Genomic DNA, 20,820 nt, shown 5'->3' on the forward strand with positions numbered 1-20,820 from the left:
CTGGCTGCACGATTGTAGAGGTGGAGAAAGGGATCTAACAGGAAGAGAGAGAGCAGACAGACACACTGCTGTCCAGACTCAGCCTGTGGGGCAATGGTAGCACGAAGTTATGGGATGCCAGTGCTGAAGGCACAGGGACTTGCAGCCCTGACCTTACACTGGCTTGTGGCACTGACCTGGACCTGTCCCTCTCACCGTCACCAGAGAGGTTTTGGACCCCTCATATTGGTTGTGCCACTCTACACGTCCCAGCCTGAGGCCACCCCAGTGCTGTGCAAGAGTCAGGACCTGTGAGGTACACACACATTCTGCTCAGCATCCACTGTGGAGACTCCAGCACAGCTTATCCAGGAGAGGAGAGTAACAGCAAACACATGGAATGACTGAATGATTATATTCAAGTGTCAAAAAATGCAACACGTAACTTTTCTGGCCTTTTATTAGAAAGTAATGTCCTCTTGTTAACAGCACAGAGATAAAAGAAATGCTACAACACAAACCACCTGGGACAAAGAAAATCCTCTGCTTCAATCCACTGCTTTCTTAGTATCTCCCAGTTCCTTGCAGGAAGCCCACAGACTCCAAGAAGGCCATGATGGGGAGAACCACACAGTTAAATGATGTTTTGTGTTCTGGTATCAAAGTATGTTCCCAGTAAAAACACGGTGAGGAATCACTGCCTGATTTACCACTCCACTGTCTGCTGCAGCTACCAGTGTTGAAAAAATGTTTAAAATTATGGTATTACATCTTGGCACTGCCTCTCCTACTCAGATGGACCAAACATCCATCAACAGTAATAAGAGGTCTGACAGATCAGCACTGCCCCCCGTATCTGGTGACAGGTATTCCCACGAAGAGCCGGTAGCACATCAGTGTGGCTGCAGCTAAGCTACACTAACAATGGTGCCAAAGACTGTAAGAAAAGGAAATTTACACACCAAATTACCAGGCTGATCTTAACACTGATTACTCACGGTAGGAAAATTTGAAATCTCTACCTTGGCTGGAAGTTCTTGTGTTGCAGATGTGCTCAGCCCACAGCTGCCAGTCTCTCTGAGTGGGTTGAGGTGAGGAACACTGGCCTCTCTGCCTGGACAGGGCAAGCCAGCTGCGGACGGACCGCACAGTCTTGGTTACGGAGCAGTGGTCAGGCATGTGCTTCATGATTTTGGCTGCCAGCACTATCACTGGACTTTCCAAATGGCTTATATGCTATTAAAAGGGAAAAAAAAAAACAAAAAGAGAGAAATCCAAAGAAAAACAGTGCCCATTCCACAGTGGTGGGTGTCCAAGGCCCATCAGTTTGCTGCTCTTTTCAGTCCCCTAATTCATCAGAACCGACGATCCAAAACTACACCAAGATCAATCAGTGAGCCCAGACTGCACCTCAATGGGAAGGTGCACCAGGTGCTAGGAGAAAGGAAAATGCAGCAGGACTGATACTGCAGCAGCTTGTGGGATGGGACAAGACAACCAACAATCCAACACAGTTCAGCACATTGTGCTGTGGAGAAAACTGAGCATTCTGCTCCAAACATTGCTAACCAGACCAAGGAGAGGGAGGGCAGCGCCAGCAACCGTTGGCAGCAATGCTGCAGGGGGTATGCTCTCGCCAGAGTGGAGAGGACATGCATGTCCAGGGCATCTGTCCCGGGTCAAGGATGGGAAACTCCTTAAACAGCTATAAGTATGGAATGGCAAAGGGAAGGGGAACAACAAGGAGCCCAACAGCTCAGCTCTAATAGTGTCGCTGGTAGGCACCCATCGGTTGCTGGCCTGAGGACCCCGCTCGCCCCTGGGCCACGGTTTGGCTCACAAGGTGGGAGAGTGCAGGACCACTCTGGATAAGGGTGTCCAAGGCTTTCTGTACACTGGGGTTGTCAAAGTTGATACCAGAAGACACCGGCCTTTGGGCGGGCACATTGCCAGGCGCAGGGAGGCGGGTTTGGTGCTGACCATAGAGCGGCTGAGGCTGTGGAGGAGCTCCAGGTCTTGGACCTGCATTTCTTGAAGGGCCTGGGAGAGCAGGAAGCTGCGTGTTTGGAGTCTGCAATCTCTGCGGAGCTTGGTTTAAATTTCCAGCATTCATCTGTGCTGGCCGGGGCTGCCCTCCAGCCAGGTTAGCAAAGTTCTGGTTGGGAGTGCTGCCTGAAGAGCCCGCAGAGGCTGCAGGACCACTGTTTGCCACAGCAGCTGCCGCCGCCGCCGCTGCCCCGCTGTTGAAGAGACTGAGGATTTTTGCTTGAAGCTCCTGCTGAGGAGTAGAAGAAGACACTGGAACAGAAGGAGTAGAGACCAGAGGCTGTGAACCCTGATGAGCCTGAGAACTTGGAAGGTTGGACTGACTACCCAGAGATGATCCTGAAGGTGGCCCCAAAGGTTGTCTTGACATGGGTGCTAGGAAAGAAAGGAAAGATGGTTAAAGCTCTGCAAATTCCCTTGAAGGGACATCTAAAGAAAACCAATGAAACAGCTACCAAAGACACAGCATCAATGAACATCCACCCTCAGATCACACCTGCACAGCTCTGGGAACCCAAACCACTCTACAGAACTGCATGTAGCAGCCCAGCCAGTTATGGCAGTCCTGCTGTTGCCCTAAGAGAATCCAGTATAAAAGGTTTTCCACATGAAAACTCTGAATTATCTCATGGCATGCAATGACACATCCATCTCAGTAAAACGAGATGCTGCATGAGGATATTATGCTCCCAAACTCCTCTGCAGTCCCAAGACTCTTTTCCCATCCCAGCCCTGAGGACCAGAAACCACGCAATAAACTCTGTCTGGGGCTGTGGGACTTACCCTGCAGAGATTCACTGCTGCCCCGCAGCAACCGTTCCTTCCGGTCTCTCAGGTAATTAATGATTTTATCTATCTCCTCGGCAGTCACATAGCGATTGTCTGCCAGCAGGTTCAACAGAGTTTGGATCCCAGGAGGGTGACCTCCTCTGACACCCTCCTCCATGGGGGGTGGGCGCTCCCGCTCCTGCAGAATAGCTTCATCTGCCATCTTGGCAGCCTGCCGGGCAATCTCCTCCCGCTCCTTCTCCCGGGACTCTGTCTTGTAGCGCTCGTAATTCCTTGCCACCAGCACCATGGCATCAGCCTGGGGCATGTTGCGGTGCTCTGCACAAAGGAAGAAATGCTCTGAGTGACCCAAAGTGACCCTGACAGAGGTGCTGTTCCTCCTGCCTGCCAGCACAGCCCTGTCAGCAGCAGGCACCGCTCAGGGAGTGTGAATGCAGACTTGGGAACTTCCCAGGCAAACGGAAACAGCTGCATTTCCAAATCAACAGAAGACCCACAGCTATCAGCCAGCAAGGCCTTCCACAGCTGAGGGCTCTAAGCAGACATGTCATTAGCCCAGAAATGTCTTTCTTGTCTCTCACCAGTTAAAAGGAAAGCAGCTCCCTCTACCTCTCACATAAATCCTCGGTTCTCTGAGATGAGGTAGTCCCAGTTATTTTACTGCTAAACCCTTGGACAGATCCAAACCTGCCCTCTGAAGGCTGTATGCTTCCCAGAGGAAGACAGCCATGGGAATACCTTTGTTTCTGTGCTGCAGTGCCTTAATACCTTATGTGCACATGCAGCTGGAAAGGGAGCAGCACTGGCTGCTCACATTCATCACTCTGAAGCAACAAGCAGCAATCAAATTCTTCTGTGATAAAATGAGCATCGGGCAATTCCAATGGTGGGTTTTGAGGTCATTATTTCCATCTCCTAAAGCACATGCATGAACAGTCACCTGAACACAGATTTAAACTGGGAGATCAAAAGAGCCTTTACCTTCCCAAAAGTGCCCAAAGCTTTTTACACCTGCAGAACATCAAATCCTGCAAGCCTTTTCCTCCTAACAGGAAACTTGGGTTCATTTAAACATTAGGCTTTGCACAAGTTGTGAAAGAGCTCCCTGAAACAAACATGCACGCAAAGGTGGCCAGGAGTGATTGAAGTGAGCATATTTAATCTCTGGAATGAGCTGTGGATGAGCTAATGACTGGGGTTCCCATCAGGTCTGATACACCGGCAGATCTAGTGAAGAAAAGAAGCTTTGGCCTCCTGCCAAAGGTTTAACAGGTGTTAAACCAAAGAAGTTAAGAATTAAAACCAAGGGCAACGGGAAGCCCAGTGACAGTGTGTGTGAGCTATGTGTCTGCAGGAAATGAGGGAGCTCTTTTATCACATCTGCATCTGATGTTAAAAGAAACCCGGCTTCTCCAGTCAGGGAGCACACACTAAGCACTGACTGTGCACTCAGAGGTTTCCTCTCCCAGATGAACTTGCAAAACATTACCTGGGAACACAGTAAGGGAGAAATAACCTTTGAAAGCTCAGCTGTGTTCAAACCAGTCACCTGTGTTGACAGATTATGTGAACAGGCCTCTGATCAGAGTAACTTTCTCCAGATCAGGGTTGCTTTCCCCAATCACATTCTCATAAGGCATTTTTAGTATCTACACCCACCTCATACAACAACCAAGTTACATCCTGTGATGGAAAGCGATGTGACAAGTGTAAAGGTGCTAAGAAGGTAGAGCCCATATACCCAAACACTTTGTAGTTCTATCTTTTCATTACTCTTCCCAGTTTCCTTATCAAATCTCTACCTTTACCAAACTCTTATTAAATCACATTTGCTTTTAAAATTTGTCCTTTAATTTGCCACACTCCCAACAGGCTCTTTCTGAGACCAACAAATGGTAGAGTGAGGTTGGCAGGTATTACTCAGAGATCTCCCAGAGCACTGCAGCTCTGGGGTCCATGACTTGCCCTGAGATGCAACAGCTGGCAGCGTTAGGAGCCAAGAACACAGATGAGATTCCCTCTTGGCAGGAATCACACATTCCTTTTGACAAGGGGCAAATAGAGTATTACAGAAGCTTGTAAATAATGACATTCACATTTATGACATGGTGTCAAGTCATTTATAACTACTTATGTGACAGCAAGGATGAACTTTGTCCTATGTGGTTCTGCCTGAAAGAAAGGTTCAGAGTGACCACACAATTCCCAGCCTACTGAGACCTTAGTACCTTGTGGGGTGCCAAACATGATGTTAACAGTGCAAGAACGGTGAACTTGATGCTGCTGGGTGATGACAATGGCAAAAGGAGACCCTCCTCTGCTCACATCATCCAGGGCTTGCGTCAGTGACATCTCTGTGTTGAGGAAGATCAGGTCCACTACCATGCCCAGGTCCCGCACCTTCCGCCCCACTGACTCCGCGTACTCCCTACCACAAAGCAAAGCCAGCAGTTTAACAAATCAGTCACATACAGGAACATAAACCTTGGCACTGCACCCTCTCCACATCTCAGATTCACTTTTCTGATTGCTTGCCCAGCTTCATGACGTCTACCAGGACAGTACTAAAGCAATCCCATTATAGCAATATAAAAAACCCTTATTCTGATCTGAATCAGTAATTTCAGTTCAACCAAAATGAATTACAAATCAAGCCTTAGCTTAGCTGAGAAATAGAGAGTTTGCAAAGGGATTTACAAACAATTACAAATTTTACAATTTTAAATTTTACAATTTACAAACTATTACAAATTTGTTTACACATAAACGTGTTTCAACTGAATTCATTAGGGGAAGAAATTGACGCAAGCAGAGGTCCAAGGAGTACAGAGCAGAGGAGCCAACCTACAGAACTCACTTACTCCTGCTTTGTTCAGTATCTCAACTGTTCACACGTGTCTCATTCCTTATCAGCCTGCTCTATTCTACTAGGTGCCTTCTGCTCTAATTTATTGCCAACACAGCATCTCTGGATCCACTGCTCCTGTATACCCTGTCCTACAGACTTCCCCATCCAAGCACAAAACACAGCTCACAAGGCTGAGCTTAAATTGCCAAGATTTTTTTTAAAGCCTACTATACTTAGAACTAAACCTGCAATATTGACTGCACGAAAAGTCTGACAAATTCAGTCTGTGTGCACCCATACCTCAAGAAAGAGGGTCATTTTATTGTCTTTGGAAGCAAGGTCTGTAATGGTGACTAAAACTGTCCCCCTGTCAACCACCTTTTTAAGAGCATCAAAGTAAAATGACTGTATCTAAGGCATTCAGGAATCATCTTTCAACAGGTCTATAGCAGCTGACATCAATGCTTCGACACAAGAATTATGAACAGGCTCCAACTCTTAAGGTCTGTAGCTGTTACAGACCAGAATGATTCTTGGTATATTAAGCTGATCCTCTGACACAAAAAAAAATATTCTTGCGTCAAGCACAATAACTTGTGGTCTATTAGAGTATCTTTCAAAGACTTCTAGCCACCAGGGGATAAAGGATCTAAAATTTCCTCTCAAGATTTGTTCCAATAGGTAATCAACTCCATCAGAAGTTTATTTCTAGTTTCACTGCTTCTCCTGTTTCCAATTCCTGCTCCTTTTTCTACCAGCAGATGAGGCAAAAGCCAGCTGTCTCTTTCTGCTCCACACGTACAGCAAAATTAAAGAAAAACAACTCTTGATCTTTTCTCTGAAGGAGACAGAGCTTTACCCTTCCCCCTGACAAACATCTTCCTCAGATTACAAGCCAGATCTGTGATTTATTTACATATTTACTATTCCTTAGTACATCTAATTGTAATGATACAGACATCAGACTGGTAACATTTTTAAAACCCTCTACTACTGCGTGAAGTGTATCTCCTGTTCCCAACAGAGTGCCTGCTCCGTGAACTCAGTAAGTGCTCAGACAGCCATACCAGATCTCCCTGGTTACTGCTTCTACCTGCTTTTGATACCATCCACAACTGCCTTCAGCAGTGACTTTGTATTTCTTGCACACTGGACTAATGGCAATGACTAATGTCTGGCCTAGGAACCAATCCAGCAGGAGCTCTGAACAAACACCCCCCAATCCACCCTGACCACTGCTCTGTATTGTCACCTGCTTGGCACATATTCCTAAGTTCCATATCATGCTACCCAGGAAAAACAAGTACAGGCCCCTAAAACCTGTTGAAATGGTAGGCTTATATGGAAAGTAGGCATAAAAATATCAGGAGAAGATATAGCAATAGATTACAAGGGGAAAATACAAGCAAAGCAAGATACATTTCCTCATCTCATCAACATATAGTCCCGGCAGAAAAATGGGAGCTGTAGCTTTCTGGGGAGTCCAAAGCCACACTCCTCAAGAGCAACCTGTAAGACAAACAGCCTCAAAGCAGGACTAAGTTTAAATCCATTCTCTTCTAGCATGCAATAACAAAACTCATAATAACAGTTTTCTTACTTTGTCTGTTTATTCACCACTATCACAGAACAATCCACAGGTCTCTCTGCATCAAAACGTCTCTTGATTTCCTCATAGTACTGACGGTACAGCTCCTCCCGGCGCCGCTCCTCGCGCTTCAGGCGGTCTGAAATGAGCAGCGGGGACAGAACGAGTGACACCTTTCAGACCTGCTCAAGAAGGGCATGGAGTGCCACAGCCATGGCACTGTGGCACCCCAGCACCTTCCCTTTGAAGTGGTACAGCTACTCACCCTCTGGCTCCTTGTAGCGGTCGTAGTAGGAGTCGTCCTTGCGCCGATAGTAGTCGTCAATGCGCAGGTATCGGTCGTAAGATTCGTCTCGTCTGCAACATTCAGAAGCAGCAATGGGTTTCCTCCAGCACCATCTCAGGCAGTGACTTTGGCCAATGCATCACACCCACGCCTCCCCCAAGTTTAATTTCTGAGGTACCTATCTGCTCCTCAGACACAGAGCAAGCATCCAACTGTCCCCAGCCGAGAGTGATTTCCTTAAACACCTGACACCACTCAAACAATTGCAGCAAAAATGCCATAAAAACACTATTTTGGCAAATAGGATCCCACAAAGTTTACCTGTACAAAGGATCCCGAGGGTCTCTCATATCCCGTGGATCCCTCACATCTCGTGCACTTCTCATATCCCGTGGATCCCTATATCGATCATACAGTGGCTCCCGTGGGTCACGAAGATCTCTAACATCACGTGGGTCTCTCAAGTCCCTTGGATCCCTGATATCCCGTGGGTCTCGCAGGTCCCGTGGGTCCCTGTGGTCTCTGGCATCACGCATGTCTCTACCCCGAATGTCTCGAGCGTCTCTAGCATCTCGCCCGTTCCTGCCATCCCTGCCATCCCTGGGGTCTCTCCGTGGGCTCCCTCGAAGAGGGGAGCGGTCGCGCCTGGTATCTCGGCCATCTCCGTAGGCATATTGCTCTCTGAGGAAAACACCAGGGAAATTCCATTAGCTTCCTACAACATGAGTACAGCTACCCCTAGATCTCTTACCTGAGGTGCCAAAGTGACCTGAATCCTCCCTCCTATCCCACAACAACAAAAATTGACCAAAAGTCTACTATTTTTGAAGTAGTCTGGAGAAGGTTTTTAATTCTAATATTCAGCACAGCCAAACAAGACCCAGAAAGCTCCTTAATGGAGCTTAATGTGTAGAGCACCTGTGGATGAAGTGAACAGGCACTTCAGAAACCACCATTTTTAGGCCTCTGACCTCCAACATCAGCCACAGACGATCTATCAATCATGTCTGGCAAATTCTTAGAGAGAATTTAAGGTGATGTAGGCTAATACCCACAAATACGCAATAGCCGGGAGTGTTCAAGGGATCCATTAAATTTACTCATCAATGACAGTAGAACACCTGAAGTAATGTTATTGGCATATGATAAAAAAAGGAGCAACTTGTAAGCAAAGACACTGCAGGTTCCACACTGTGGTTGGGCTTGTGCTGCTGACAGAATGCAAAGACAGCTATGGTGTTGTCCTGGATTTGAGGGATAGCTTCTGTAGAAAGTCAGCCTTATGTTTATAATGGCCTGGTTTAAGAGGGTACTAAACCCATCCAGCACTGCATCCTCAGCTGCCACAAAAGGCTTCTCTGTTGGATCTGAATGATCCATCTCATTCAGACTCCATATTGCAGTCTTCAGAGGCAAGGAAGAATAATATTCCAGTCTTCATGTTTTTCCAAAGTAGTTGTTCTTTTTTCAGGTTGTATTCTGTTTTCCACTGTAGTAAAAAAAAATCTTGCAGAGAAACTACGGAGCTTCATGTGTTTGGACTGTTTTTTCCCCAAAATACTGACAACCATCAGGAAAAAAAACCCCAGCTTTTTGAATCTTTTTATTTCCCATACTTGACATGACTTTTACAGTCCTCAAACAGCCTAATCTAGTTTACGAAAGATAAGCAGAACCAAAGTCTGCATCCACTGCAGTGCAGTCATATAGAGATCACCTGGAGAGAACGAGTCAGATGAGCCCAAGTTTGGCGTCAGCCAGAGTGACAGGAATGAGATGGAAGAGCAGAGTCTGTGCATGAATTTTGGTGTCAGACACCCAGCTGTGCTGGGAACACATAAGTACTGGTATTCTCTGTTTGCATGTCAGATACAAACCAGATTTTGGGACAAATGAGAGATGCCAAGACACACATAGCCTCCTCCTCTAAGTGACATTGAATTTGCAGACAGCTAGGTGTAAACTCCTTCAGCCTCTTGGACATATAAATCCACTTTTTGTTTGTGATCTGTGTTGAAACATCTTGTGAGACACATCATAGCCCCCTTTCCTCAAAACCTACAATGAATGATGGCAGAAGCTCAGGGGAAACTTCTAACTTGCTCTAATGGATATTGAGTAACTGATCTTTCCATAGCTGTGAGACCATTTAGCAACACAACCAGATGCAGGGGAATTGTTTGACATATGACATTTATTCCAGCAGGAGTGGGGGTGACCAGAACAGGCCACGTTCATTATCCGCAGAGACAAATAGATCCGGAATGAACAACGCACAACTGAGACAGAAGTAGAGACTTGGCACTGGTACCCTTGGCTCTTGTGCCTGCATGGCTGCCCTGCTCAAGGGAGACAGCAGCACAAAGGCACAGCTTCCACCTTCTGCTTCAACGCCTCAGTCACCATGGCCTGGCTCCTGCAGCATCAGCACCACTGCCTGCATCTGCTTGGACTCAGCCCTGCCGACCCAGCACTGCTGTGTGCAGCGCAGCGTGGGGCTCTGCAGCACTGGCAGGGCAGCTGTTGTTCCCAGGGCACAGCAGGGCCCAGAGTCCATGCCCAGGACTTGATGACTGTGACCCCACTGCCACCTGTGCCCACACTGCTGCTTGGGACCTGGTGCTAACCACATGGGATGGCCACGGTGTAGGCAGTGCCAGCTGAAATCCAGTGCCTGCCACAGCAGCACCAAAGCCTTTGGCTGCTGTCCAGTCCACAATCTGGTGCCCACAGCACCACAGCTCATGCACAGCTAGTGCTATTTAGGACTGTGGCACAGGCACCTGCTCTTGCACACATGCAGGGTGACAGAAGTTGCAATGCCCATGTGGCATCAGTGCCTGTGCTTGGCCCTCTGCAGTGCAGTCCAAGGACCAATGGTCATGGTACAGACGCCTGCCCCTCACCCCTGCAGTGCTGCAGCATCAATTGCACTGAGGCCAAAGATATGCCATTCAGTGCCTGCTGCTCACATACTCCCAGGGTTCTCCCACCAGCACCAAGCACACACCAGGCCCAAGACTTGCTGCATCTGCCACAGGAATCCCAGCATTTCTTGGGCCTGACACCCATACGCTGGTCTCTGCAAGCACATTTGACACTGTGTAGGGTTATGTGCAGGGCATAAAAATCCTAGATGGTGCCAAGAATTGCAGCTACTCATTATCTGCACTTTTATTTTTTGGTGTAGATGTCTTGCCAGTTGCATTTTTTTTCGTATTTTTGGTAATTTAACAGGTCAAGCTAGTAAAGCACACTGGAGCATGTCTTCATGTGCTTCCTAGTGATGTTGTGGAAAGGGAACTGAAGTCATCTTCCTGTGACAAGACAATCCTTATCTTTTCCCCTTGCCTCTGGCTGCCCACACAGAGGTGGTGAAGGAGGTGAATGCACTGTGCCCACTGAGGGGTGGGAAACCAGGAGAAGCTGGAGGGTACACCAGTGACTGCACGGGGGGCTGGCTCCAGGCTCTGATAACACAACCACATGGGCAGACAGGACTGTGAAAGAGACATTTGCTCTGTCTTGTGTTTTGCTCAAGTGCTCTTTTCCAGTCTCACCACAGCATTGGAAGATTGCAACATCAGAAGAGGCAAGATCCCAACATCCTCTGCACTGGAAATGCTGCAGTCCCTTGGCATTCTCTAGATATGTCTCAGCTTCTCTGATCCTTGGAGGCAGGAGCAAACATCAAGTATATTCTTCCTCCCAAGTCCCTTACAGCCTGGGCTGCAAAACTGAATGCTGGGCTGCAGTAACAGCAGCAGACACAAGGTTTCCCTTGTGCCTCCCAAGGTGCCAGAGCCAAAAGGGCTCTCAGAGCTGGAGCAGACACTTTCTGGCTGGAGCATCATTGTTTGACTGGGGAGGTGGCAGTAGGGAAGAGACAAAGACATTTAGCACAGGCCGCTGGGCTCATGGCCCGAAGGCCTGAATTCCTAATATAACTCACTGCTTCCAGGTACTTTACCTTCGTGTCGGACTGGACCTTGATGAAGCCTTATTCATATTTCTTCTTTCCACTGCTTTATTAATATCTGTAAAGAATAATCAACCCATCTGTTCAATGCTATGAAACAAAAAAAAGATCATCAGCACAATTCAAATGAAAGCAACTTAAGCTCAACAACATCCAGATGGTGCAAGGAAATCCATTCAGCAGAGAGACATTGTCACTTTGACAATTTTTTATTAAGTTTAGATAGTACAACATAATGAAAATTTCATGGATTTCTCTGACTTCAAAATAGGGTGGAGAGCTTGGGTGAAGTTTTAACCCTGCATGTTCAGGCCTACATCCAGACTCTTCCTTCCATAAGAGAACCTCTTTCTTCTGCAGTCTATGAGCGAGCAGAACGCGACTCATGGACTCTAGGAGAAAAAGCAGAGTCTGAAAACCTCCGAGAAAGGAATGATGGCCAGCACAGTCTTAAGTTCACAGCCAGTCCTGTTCAACGGAGCATGCCGATACCCTTGTTGGAAATAATCCAAGGGTTCTCAAAGGGGCAAGTGCAACTGCCTTCCAAGGGACTGCTGCAGTGTTAAGGTGCACGGCCCCCACCCCTGGGAAACGGATTTGGGAGCCTGAACAGGCTCCTTATGAAGTCAACATGGTGCATTCAAAACACCATTGTTAATGTGATGCAAACTGAGGCAACAGATCAGAAATTTGAAAATTGGTTGGCTTCTGAGCACCTCCATGAAAAACACCAGGAAGGGAAATACAAAGAAGTAAGAGAGGTGAAGAAACAGAATCTTGTCCTCAACCCGCAAAAGTGAAGTTGCCCAGAACTGTTAGGGACCCACACTGTTCTCAAAGCCTCCCATGACAGATGACGAGATGAAATAATGCACTGGAGGGGGGGGGGAAGCGCAAACAGCAAACTGACTTTGGACATTTTACTGAGAACCTTTTAAGGAAAAGAACCCAAACCTAGGCCCTATTTGCTCCCCCAGAATCTATCAACAATTAATGTTTCTGATGAGTTATTTGCATTAACCACTTTCAAAGCTCTTGCATGAGAATATAAACACGCCATGATGTCTTTAGGCAGACTCAGTCTTAATATCTTCTGTAACATCCCAAACCAGCCTTCATTATTTTCAAGATTAAACTTGTAATAAAGGGACCGGATCTAGTTTTTGTTCTTGATGTCTATCAAGCAGCATGTTGCCTCCCTGATGGGGCAGAGAAGCAAGTGCAATCTGAACAGTAACTACAACTGCAGCACAACACCACCCACAGGACCCCAGAGCACCTCTCCAGGATCAAATACAGCTGCAGGGTCCAAACTACATCTGAAGGACATTTATTCTTTAAATAGTTTTACTACTGAAGATATGAAAATACTTTTGTGCATTTGTGGAAATACTTGTATAATGCTACACTGGAGTTAAACTCTCCCGCAACTTTTTACCTTATTGTGTTATTAATTATTGTATTTAATACTCAGGCTGCATAACTGAAGTATCTGTTCTCCTTGCATTTGTTTTTTAGTTGATAATTTTTTCCCTTAAAGTGTTATCTTTAAGCAAGACACTAGTTGCTTTCTTTGGTTTAAGATTATTTTTATTTTCTGTTTTAAGGTGCCATTGAAGAAACCTATTATGATTTTTACACTCAGTATCATACATTTCTTTCAAATAAAAAAAAGTATTCAAATCTACACAAAAATATTCTACTAGAAGGAAAAAAAAAAAACTTTGACAGGGATTCTTCTTTTGTGCAAAACACATTTAGTAACATTTTATTTAATGCCACAGCTTTTACAAATTAAGTATTTGAACACTGACAAAACTTCGGGGAAAAAAAGCCCAAATAAAAAGTCTTCTGTCCCGTAGGATTTTGAGATGACAGGGCCACTGTAATCACACAGTAACCTTCTGAACAAACACAGGTGAAAGGAGTTTCTGGAATCCATCTATCTCAAGTGCAGCAGTGGCACTGAACTAGTGCTTATCTTTTAGCAAAACATCCAATTCCAATTTAAAAGTCTTCAGAGCACAGAAACCACCACAGATCCAATAAATTACTCCAAAAGCCAATTACTCTGCTGTTAGAGAAAAGTCTTTATTCACATTTAACGCATTGTCACACCTATGCCTACTACACTGAAACTCCCTGATCCCCAGGTCTGTCTGTTATACAGAGATCACATCACTCCTTTCTCTTGAGGTTTTTTCTTGGGCTTGTTCTTTAATTCTAAACCTCTATCAAGTTTTTCCAATTCAGCATTATGCTTTTTGAACCAGGCATATCAAAACTAAGCACTCTTCCAGCAGCAAAATCACACAAGTACCAAAACCTCCCTACTTGCACACCTGTATTTTGCACAGCCAAGGATGACCAAAGCACTCTGGCTGGGTGCAGACCTTCCCTGTCAGCTTCCAGGACAGGAAGTCCAGGTCCTTTCACCATCAGTAACTCAATCTTCTTTATTTCATCCTTTTTTATAAACATGTTTTTCTCTCCAAGTCACTTATAAAAGCCCTGGCCAGGACCCAGTTTTTCTAGACCACCACTCAAAGCACTGAGAAATTCCAACTATGTTACCTCTATTCCGTTCTAGATTCACTTGAAATCTATCTGATTGTTGTTTTTATCTGTTCTCATCTCTTATCAAGCCAAACACCTTCCAGCAATCTGTACATTAACACTGCTGCTTCCAGCCCTAGAGCTTGCAGCACCATAATAGTAACTAAGACAGGATTTATTTTGATGGACATTAATCAATTGCCTTCTCATCAGCAGCATCAGGTGAAAGAATCCCCTTGTTCCCAGGCACTGATGCCAGGCTCGTCCCATTTCCCCTGCCTATGGGCTCACCTGCAGCACTCCACCAGCTCCCTAGAAACTCCCTAGTCTTCCAAGGCTTGTGGAAAAACACCAGTAACAGACTAGGCAGGTCAGTAGTTCACTGAGCCTCAGTGATGTTAATTCTTTTGAGAGCTGTAGGTTTGATAGCCGCAGTTTTACCTTTTTGGTTTTGCTACTGAAATGGAAATTACATTAAACACACCTCCTGCCTCTTCAAAAACAGGCAGAAGAAACATTACCTGGTCTTCTCAGTTAGAAATTTTATCCTTGTCAGTCAGTTACCCTTAGCTTCTAAAACAGCTGAAGTTGTTCCTATTTAAGCCTCTACACTTGGATAACGCTGGACATAATTTCTTCTTGTATCCTTGTACCCTTCTTATCTATCCTTCATCTCCATCTTCAGGCTCCTATTTGTCACTGTACATACACCTTCCCACAGGTTACTATTTATTCCTTCTGTCATTCTTTTTTAAGTCAAACTGTTTTTCTTCAAATTATCATACGCTTTACTTTGAAAGTAATTTTTTCCTTGCATTTAAAAGATTACTCGTGGATTTCTAACCATTCATTTCTGTTTAAGTTTGCTCCCAGCACATTTAGCAGAATTAACTTCATCTTTATGAAAATATCCTTTTTAAAGCACCCAGTATTTATAGCACTGCTTAAAGGCTGGCTCCACTTGTGCAAAAATCCCAGCTAAGTTTACTCAGCCAACCAGCAGCTAAGTGCTGTGACCAATTCCTTTGAGCGTGTCAAGATGAAGCCCAGTTTTGGTTTATAAATGTTATTAAACTCTGTGCTGGACATTTCAATGATCCCTTTCCAGGGCTTACTTGTTGCACAGTTTCTTACACAGGCTAACAGAGCTTTCCAAAGACTAACACATCAAAATTCAGGGTAAGACCCAGGCAGCAAGGTGAACCACACTGCAGGTGATGCACAGGGCAGGAACTCAGGAGGCAAATACATTCTGAGTAAAATGATTGAGACTAAGGCCAGACATTGTGACCTTTCCAGAGGGCTTTAAAACAACAGCACTCTTTCTCCCGAACGCATGCTGGGGTCAGGAGAGCGAGGAGCAGTTTTCCTTACCTAATCTATACCCTTTATAAAGACGACCCTTCTCACCGTCCAGAGCGGCCTGGACATCTTCTAGACGGTCATACTGCACGAACCCATAGCCATGGTACATGCTGAGGGCTGCAAGAGTTAACAGCAGGGCAAGACCGGTTACAACCACGGACAGTGCTGACCCACACCCGGCCGTCGCTAACCCCACCAGCTGCGCTCGACCCAAAAACACTATGCAAGCTCTTCCTGGGAAAATCAAATCCACCAGAACCAAAATGCAGAGCTCAAAGACTCTGAGCAAGTTCCTTCTGCCAAGGCAGTGACCAAAATACAGCCCATGAAGTGACCAAGATTTGATTAAGAGGCTATGAAAGAGTATTGTGACATCACGCTGCTACCCTAAAAGCTAAAACATAGCTAATATATTTGCATTATGTTTGAGCTGTACTGAAGGAATCACTTCTCCAGAAAAAAATATCAAAAAATTACTAAAATTATTAAAAGGTCACTACTTAGGAACAACATTGGTCACTCCTCTCATCATCACCAAACAGCATTTGACAAGCATGAAGCAATATTTCTCACTGAAATCCCTGCCACGAAGAGCCATAAGATAATATACTAACCCCTGATTTTGCCATATTTTGAAAATATCTCTTCCATTTCTTCACGAGTCATGTGGTCTGTGGGCAAATTGCCGACAAAAAGTCTTCTCTCTAAATCCTGAGGATTGGTGCTGTTAGTGAAGTCGCTCTGTTTGATGCTATTGCTCTTGCGTCCTCGAGCCATTTTGCTTTCGTTCCAAATTCCAACTCTTCGCAAAAAAAAAAAAATGGCCATGCATATAATTTCAATCCATGACATTAAAATTAAACTGGAACAAGATTAACTTAAAAGCTTTGCAGGAGCCAACTGGGTCTGCTTGACGCAAACTTCACTCCAGAGAAATCTTAATACGAGGGACACAGAGGTCAGGCAAAAACACTCACTGCAGCATTCTGGTTGAGCTTTTCTGTAATACTGAAAGGTAGCAAACCTACTTACTTTGCAGAGAGGTTTTAATGGTTTAACTCCAATCTAAGATATAAATAAAACTAATTTTCCACTAAAACGCCTTAACTTTAAGCTTTCCAACACACCCATTGTTGTCACATCTAGTTCTTCAATCCACTGATAAGAAGTATTGAAATTTATGCAATATTTTAATAAGCGGAAAGGAAACATTCATTGCATAACAGCACCCGAATATTCCAGTAGGGTTTGGAACGAGGAATCAGGAAATACTGCTGAAATACTCCTAAGTGACCACACCTGGATCACTTCACTACATGTGAAATCTCAGCTTTCCAATCCCAGAAAACACAGGTTCTCATCTCTATCTCTATTAGACAACACACTCTTGTCCCCATGGAGACGTCAGCTCCCATGGCAGGCGGGTCCATAGCTGGGAATTTAACAACCCCAGGTAAATGCTGCACCCTTCCTCACCTCCCCCATGCAGCAAAAGCACATTCCCTTAGCCCACACCCCTGCACACAGCTGGAGCAGTCAGCAACATTCACTGCACAAACTCACCCAAACAAATAAAAAAACTACCTCAGCAAAAAAAAAAAAAAAAAAAAAAAAAAAAAAAAAGTAATAACGAACACTGCCAAGGCTAACAAAAAACACCATCCTCAGGATTCAGACTTTCTGGTTTAAAATTCACCATTAGATAAAACTTAAAGAAATTAATAACACTGAAACTTTCAAGGTGAACTTAAAAGTTTGAAAGTTATTTAATAAAGTTGTTCTACTTCCTAAGCATTCACCTACAGGAATGCAGGATGGGATTTTCTGTTTGTAACATGCAAGAAGCTTGGAAAAAGAAAGATTATTATATTTATCAACAGAAACTTCTCTTTTTAATCATGCAATGCCTACAACCAAGACACTCCCTAAGAGCACCCTAGAGTAAATGTAATTTAAAAGTCATCTCTAAATAAATAAATAAAATGTCAAAATATATAAGATGGCTCTATATCAATGCTTTTGCAACACTTAACTGGCATGAAAAATACATCTACTACAGATTTGAGACATAAAATGTATTTATTTATCTTTTAAAGATGAATCAGCTTCACATTTGTATCACTCTTCCCCCTTTTTAGGAAACCCTGCAGAGATGGGAGGCAGAGAACATTTCCCTGCCTAATAAACTTCTTAAAATTAACTGCCAGAACTGGAGTGAGTAAAAAAACCCAACACCCAACTCAAAATCCAACAAAGTCATCTTCTCTATCATATTTGCCCCTACTGCCCTACAAGTTTGTCCACACACATACACAGAGTTTTGTCTTCCCCATGAGAAGCACCAAATCCCATTTTATTACATGGAAGCATTGGCCTTCTATTCCACTACTGCAGCTCAAGTTGAGGGTAGAGAAGCTTTCAAAATTCCCTCAAAATGAGTAAGTGATAATAAAACATGGAAGGCACCACCTAAGTCCCATTTGGAGCAGGATGCTGTGCACAGGCACACACAGCAAAAAGGTGTCAAACAGGCCTGTAAATGCTGGCAGGACATCTCACTTTCATATAAAAAAACTGTAAGAAATTCCCTTATGTGTTCCTTAGGGGTGGGGATAGCAAGGGGTGTCTGAGGAAGAGGCTTAAAGAACTTTCCACATTAAGAAAAATAGAGAGCTACTTTCCCACTTCAAAACAATCAGTAAATCAGATGAGTTACCCCAGGACTGTCCTCTAAGATAACTCACTGCCTCTTACCGTTTTTCACAAGGTAGATTACACAGTTAAGGGCCATTTAGTAATCCTAAAAACAGAATAAATGAATGTTGCCGCACATCTGGGCACGCTACATCAAGTGCACACCTAATTCCCATATTAGAGTCTTGTTGTATGAGTGCAGCCAGAGAGGAACCGGGACAGTTTAAAGGTGCCAATTCCCCGCGCAGTAACTGTGGGTGCTACAGCAGGACAGCGCACGGCACCTCATGAGCCAACAAATCCTCTGGAAATTAATCAAAGCCACATCTCTCTAAAAGTCTTTATATTTTAAACCAAAGTTGTTTTATTAATAGCGCTACAGCTTCAGGAACAAGACTCTGCTAGGGTGGGATGTTGAAATTAATTTGCCACAAGCGAAACACGACACAAGTCTCCGAGAAGTTCGGGGGCAAAGCAGAAACAGCAGGCACGGACGGCAGAGGTGCCGAAGAACAAGGAGCTTCCCTCAGAGCAGACCCGCGTTCTTCCCCAAAGCCAGGAGGGCCCTCCCGGGGCAGCGCGGGCACGGCCCGTCCCGGCCCCCCGCACCTGGGCAGACGCGGTGCCGCCCCCACGGTAACCCCGAGGGGCCTCCGCCTTCAGACCGCGCCCCGCGCCGCCCCTGGCCCGGGGCCCCGCTCAGCCCGGGCCCGCCGCGGCTCCGCTCAGCCCTGGCCCGGGGCCCCGCTCAGCCCGGGCCCGCCGCGGCTCCCGGGGCAGCGGGGAGGGACTCCCGGCCGGGAGCGTCCCCGGCGGCCCCAGCCTGCCTCCCCTACCCCCGCCCGGGCCTGGGCGCTGCCAGCGCCGCTCGACCCGCGCACCGACTACTCCGGGGGTGCGGAGAGCCCCACCGAGCCCCACCGAATCTCGGCCATCCCGCGCTGCCCGGACGCGAAGCGGAGGCGCGGCCCGCCTGCAGGCCGCGAGGCACGCCCGGCCCAGCCTAAGCCGAAGGCCGGGGGGACAGAGCCCTCCGCGGGGCTCGCTGCCGTAAGCCTCTCGCTCGGACGCTCCGCGTACCGGGGCCGCGGACCCGCAGACTCACCGCCAGTCCCGGCCCGGACCCGGAGCCCCGTCAGCCCGCTGCCGCCAGGACAAAGGCGCCACCCGCCGCTACCGCACGGCGCTGTCGCAAAGAGGAGAGCACGGGCACTATAGCGACGTACCGCGCTTTACGGCGCGGCAGCGTGCCGCCATATCTACCGAGGCAAAGGCCACTTGCCCCGGCTCCCGGCATGTCCTGCGGTACGGCGCCGCAAGGCAGGTCGGGAGTTGTAGTGCCGAGGAGGCCAGGCGGCCGCTGGGTGGCGCTATCGGACCTCGCGCGGGGGAGGCGGCGGGACCGGGATCAGACTGTGACAGTGACCGGGACCGGGACCGGGATCAGACTGTGACAGGGACCGGGACCGGGATCGGGATCAGACTGTGACAGGGACTGTGATCGAACTGCTGTTGCGATAGGAGTAGGGTTCAGGATCAAACAGGAACCGAATGGGGGCGTTGGAACAGGGCAGGGACCAGTGTCAGGATCGGGGCCGGGATGAGGATCAGACCAGGACAGGGACTGAGACTGGGACCGCGATCAGGATCAGACCGAGACCAGGACCGGAGTCGGGGTCGGGATCACTCTGGGACCGGGGCAGGGGTCGGGATCAGGCGGGACCCCGGGCCGGGGCCAGGAGCGGAGTGTCCGTGCCCCGTTCCAGGGGCGGTGTCCCTGTGCCGCGCCCGCAGCCCCGGCGCCCCCCGAGCAGCGGCTGCCCCTCTCCTCTGTCCCGCTGTGCCAGTACCGGGACCAGGGGCTCTCGTAGGGCTCCCCGAGCAGCTCCTGCCGGCCGGGAGCACCGGGCCCCGCTGCCGCCCGGCACCGAGAGCACAGGCCGCAGGAGCCCCTGCTCAGGCAGGGCCCGGCGCCACGGGGATTTCCCAGGCCAGGCCCACGGGAGTCGGGCCCAAAAATCCCCTTCTCGCAGCGGCCGCCCTCTCTGCCCCCGAGATCCCCAGGGACCCTTCGTGCTCCCGAGTGAGTCATTTCTGGGAAGTGACATTGGGCCGGGGAATCCAGAGCACTCGGTTCCCAATTCTCGCTGCGGGCTGTCCTTCTTCCCGGGAGCAGCTGTGACATGGCCACGGCCGGTTGTGGCCCTCAGGCTCCGGCTGGGGCCGAGGCCGTGTGTCCTCTCAGGCATCGCGGCAGTGCGGGCAGTGAGGGCAGGGCGGGCAGGGCGGGCAGTGAGGGCAGGGTGAGCAGTGTGGACAGTGAGGGCAGGGCGGGCAGGGTTGGCAGGGTGGGCAGGGTGAGCAGTATGGGCAGTGCGGGCAGTGAGGGCAGGGCGGGCAGGGTTGGCAGGGTAGGCAGTGTGGGCAGTGCAGGCGGGGTGAGCAGGGTGGGCAGTGTGGGCACAGTGGGCAGTGTAGGCAGTGTGGGCAGAGCGGACAGTGAGGGCAGGGCGAGCAGTGCGGGCAGTGAGGGCAGGGTGGGCAGTGCAGGCGGGTGAGCAGGGTGGGCAGTGAGGGCAGGGTGAGCAGGGCGGGCAGTGAGGGCAGGGTGGGCAGGGTGAGCAGGGTGGGCAGGGCGGGCAGTGAGGGCAGGGTGGGCAGGGTGAGCAGGGTGGGCAGGGTGGCCGCGG

General features: G+C 47.9%; 1 protein-coding gene across 2 annotated transcripts; it reads right to left on the reverse strand.

Annotated features, from left to right (window-relative positions):
* Positions 1-412: 412 nt before the first annotated feature.
* Positions 413-19,319, reverse strand: NCOA5 (nuclear receptor coactivator 5). Of its 2 annotated transcripts, XM_083873536.1 has the most exons (10): positions 19,236-19,319; positions 16,051-16,238; positions 15,446-15,553; positions 11,507-11,573; positions 7,858-8,217; positions 7,516-7,607; positions 7,263-7,389; positions 5,043-5,242; positions 2,809-3,132; positions 413-2,400 (listed from the first exon to the last, which is right to left on the reverse strand). In XM_083873536.1, the coding sequence occupies exons 2-10, from the start codon at positions 16,211-16,213 to the stop codon at positions 1,742-1,744; spliced, it is 2,100 nt and encodes a 699-aa protein (XP_083729662.1). In that variant the 5' UTR covers positions 16,214-16,238; positions 19,236-19,319; the 3' UTR covers positions 413-1,741. The 2 variants fall into 2 exon arrangements, with proteins under 2 accessions (XP_083729662.1, XP_083729663.1); XM_083873537.1 differs by lacking the exons at positions 15,446-15,553; positions 16,051-16,238 and having other exon boundaries at positions 19,236-19,315.
* Between the last annotated feature and the right edge of the window lie 1,501 nt (positions 19,320-20,820).

Source organism: Zosterops lateralis (genome assembly GCF_965231275.1).
Source record: "Zosterops lateralis genome assembly, chromosome: 16".
NCBI lineage: Eukaryota > Metazoa > Chordata > Aves > Passeriformes > Zosteropidae > Zosterops > Zosterops lateralis.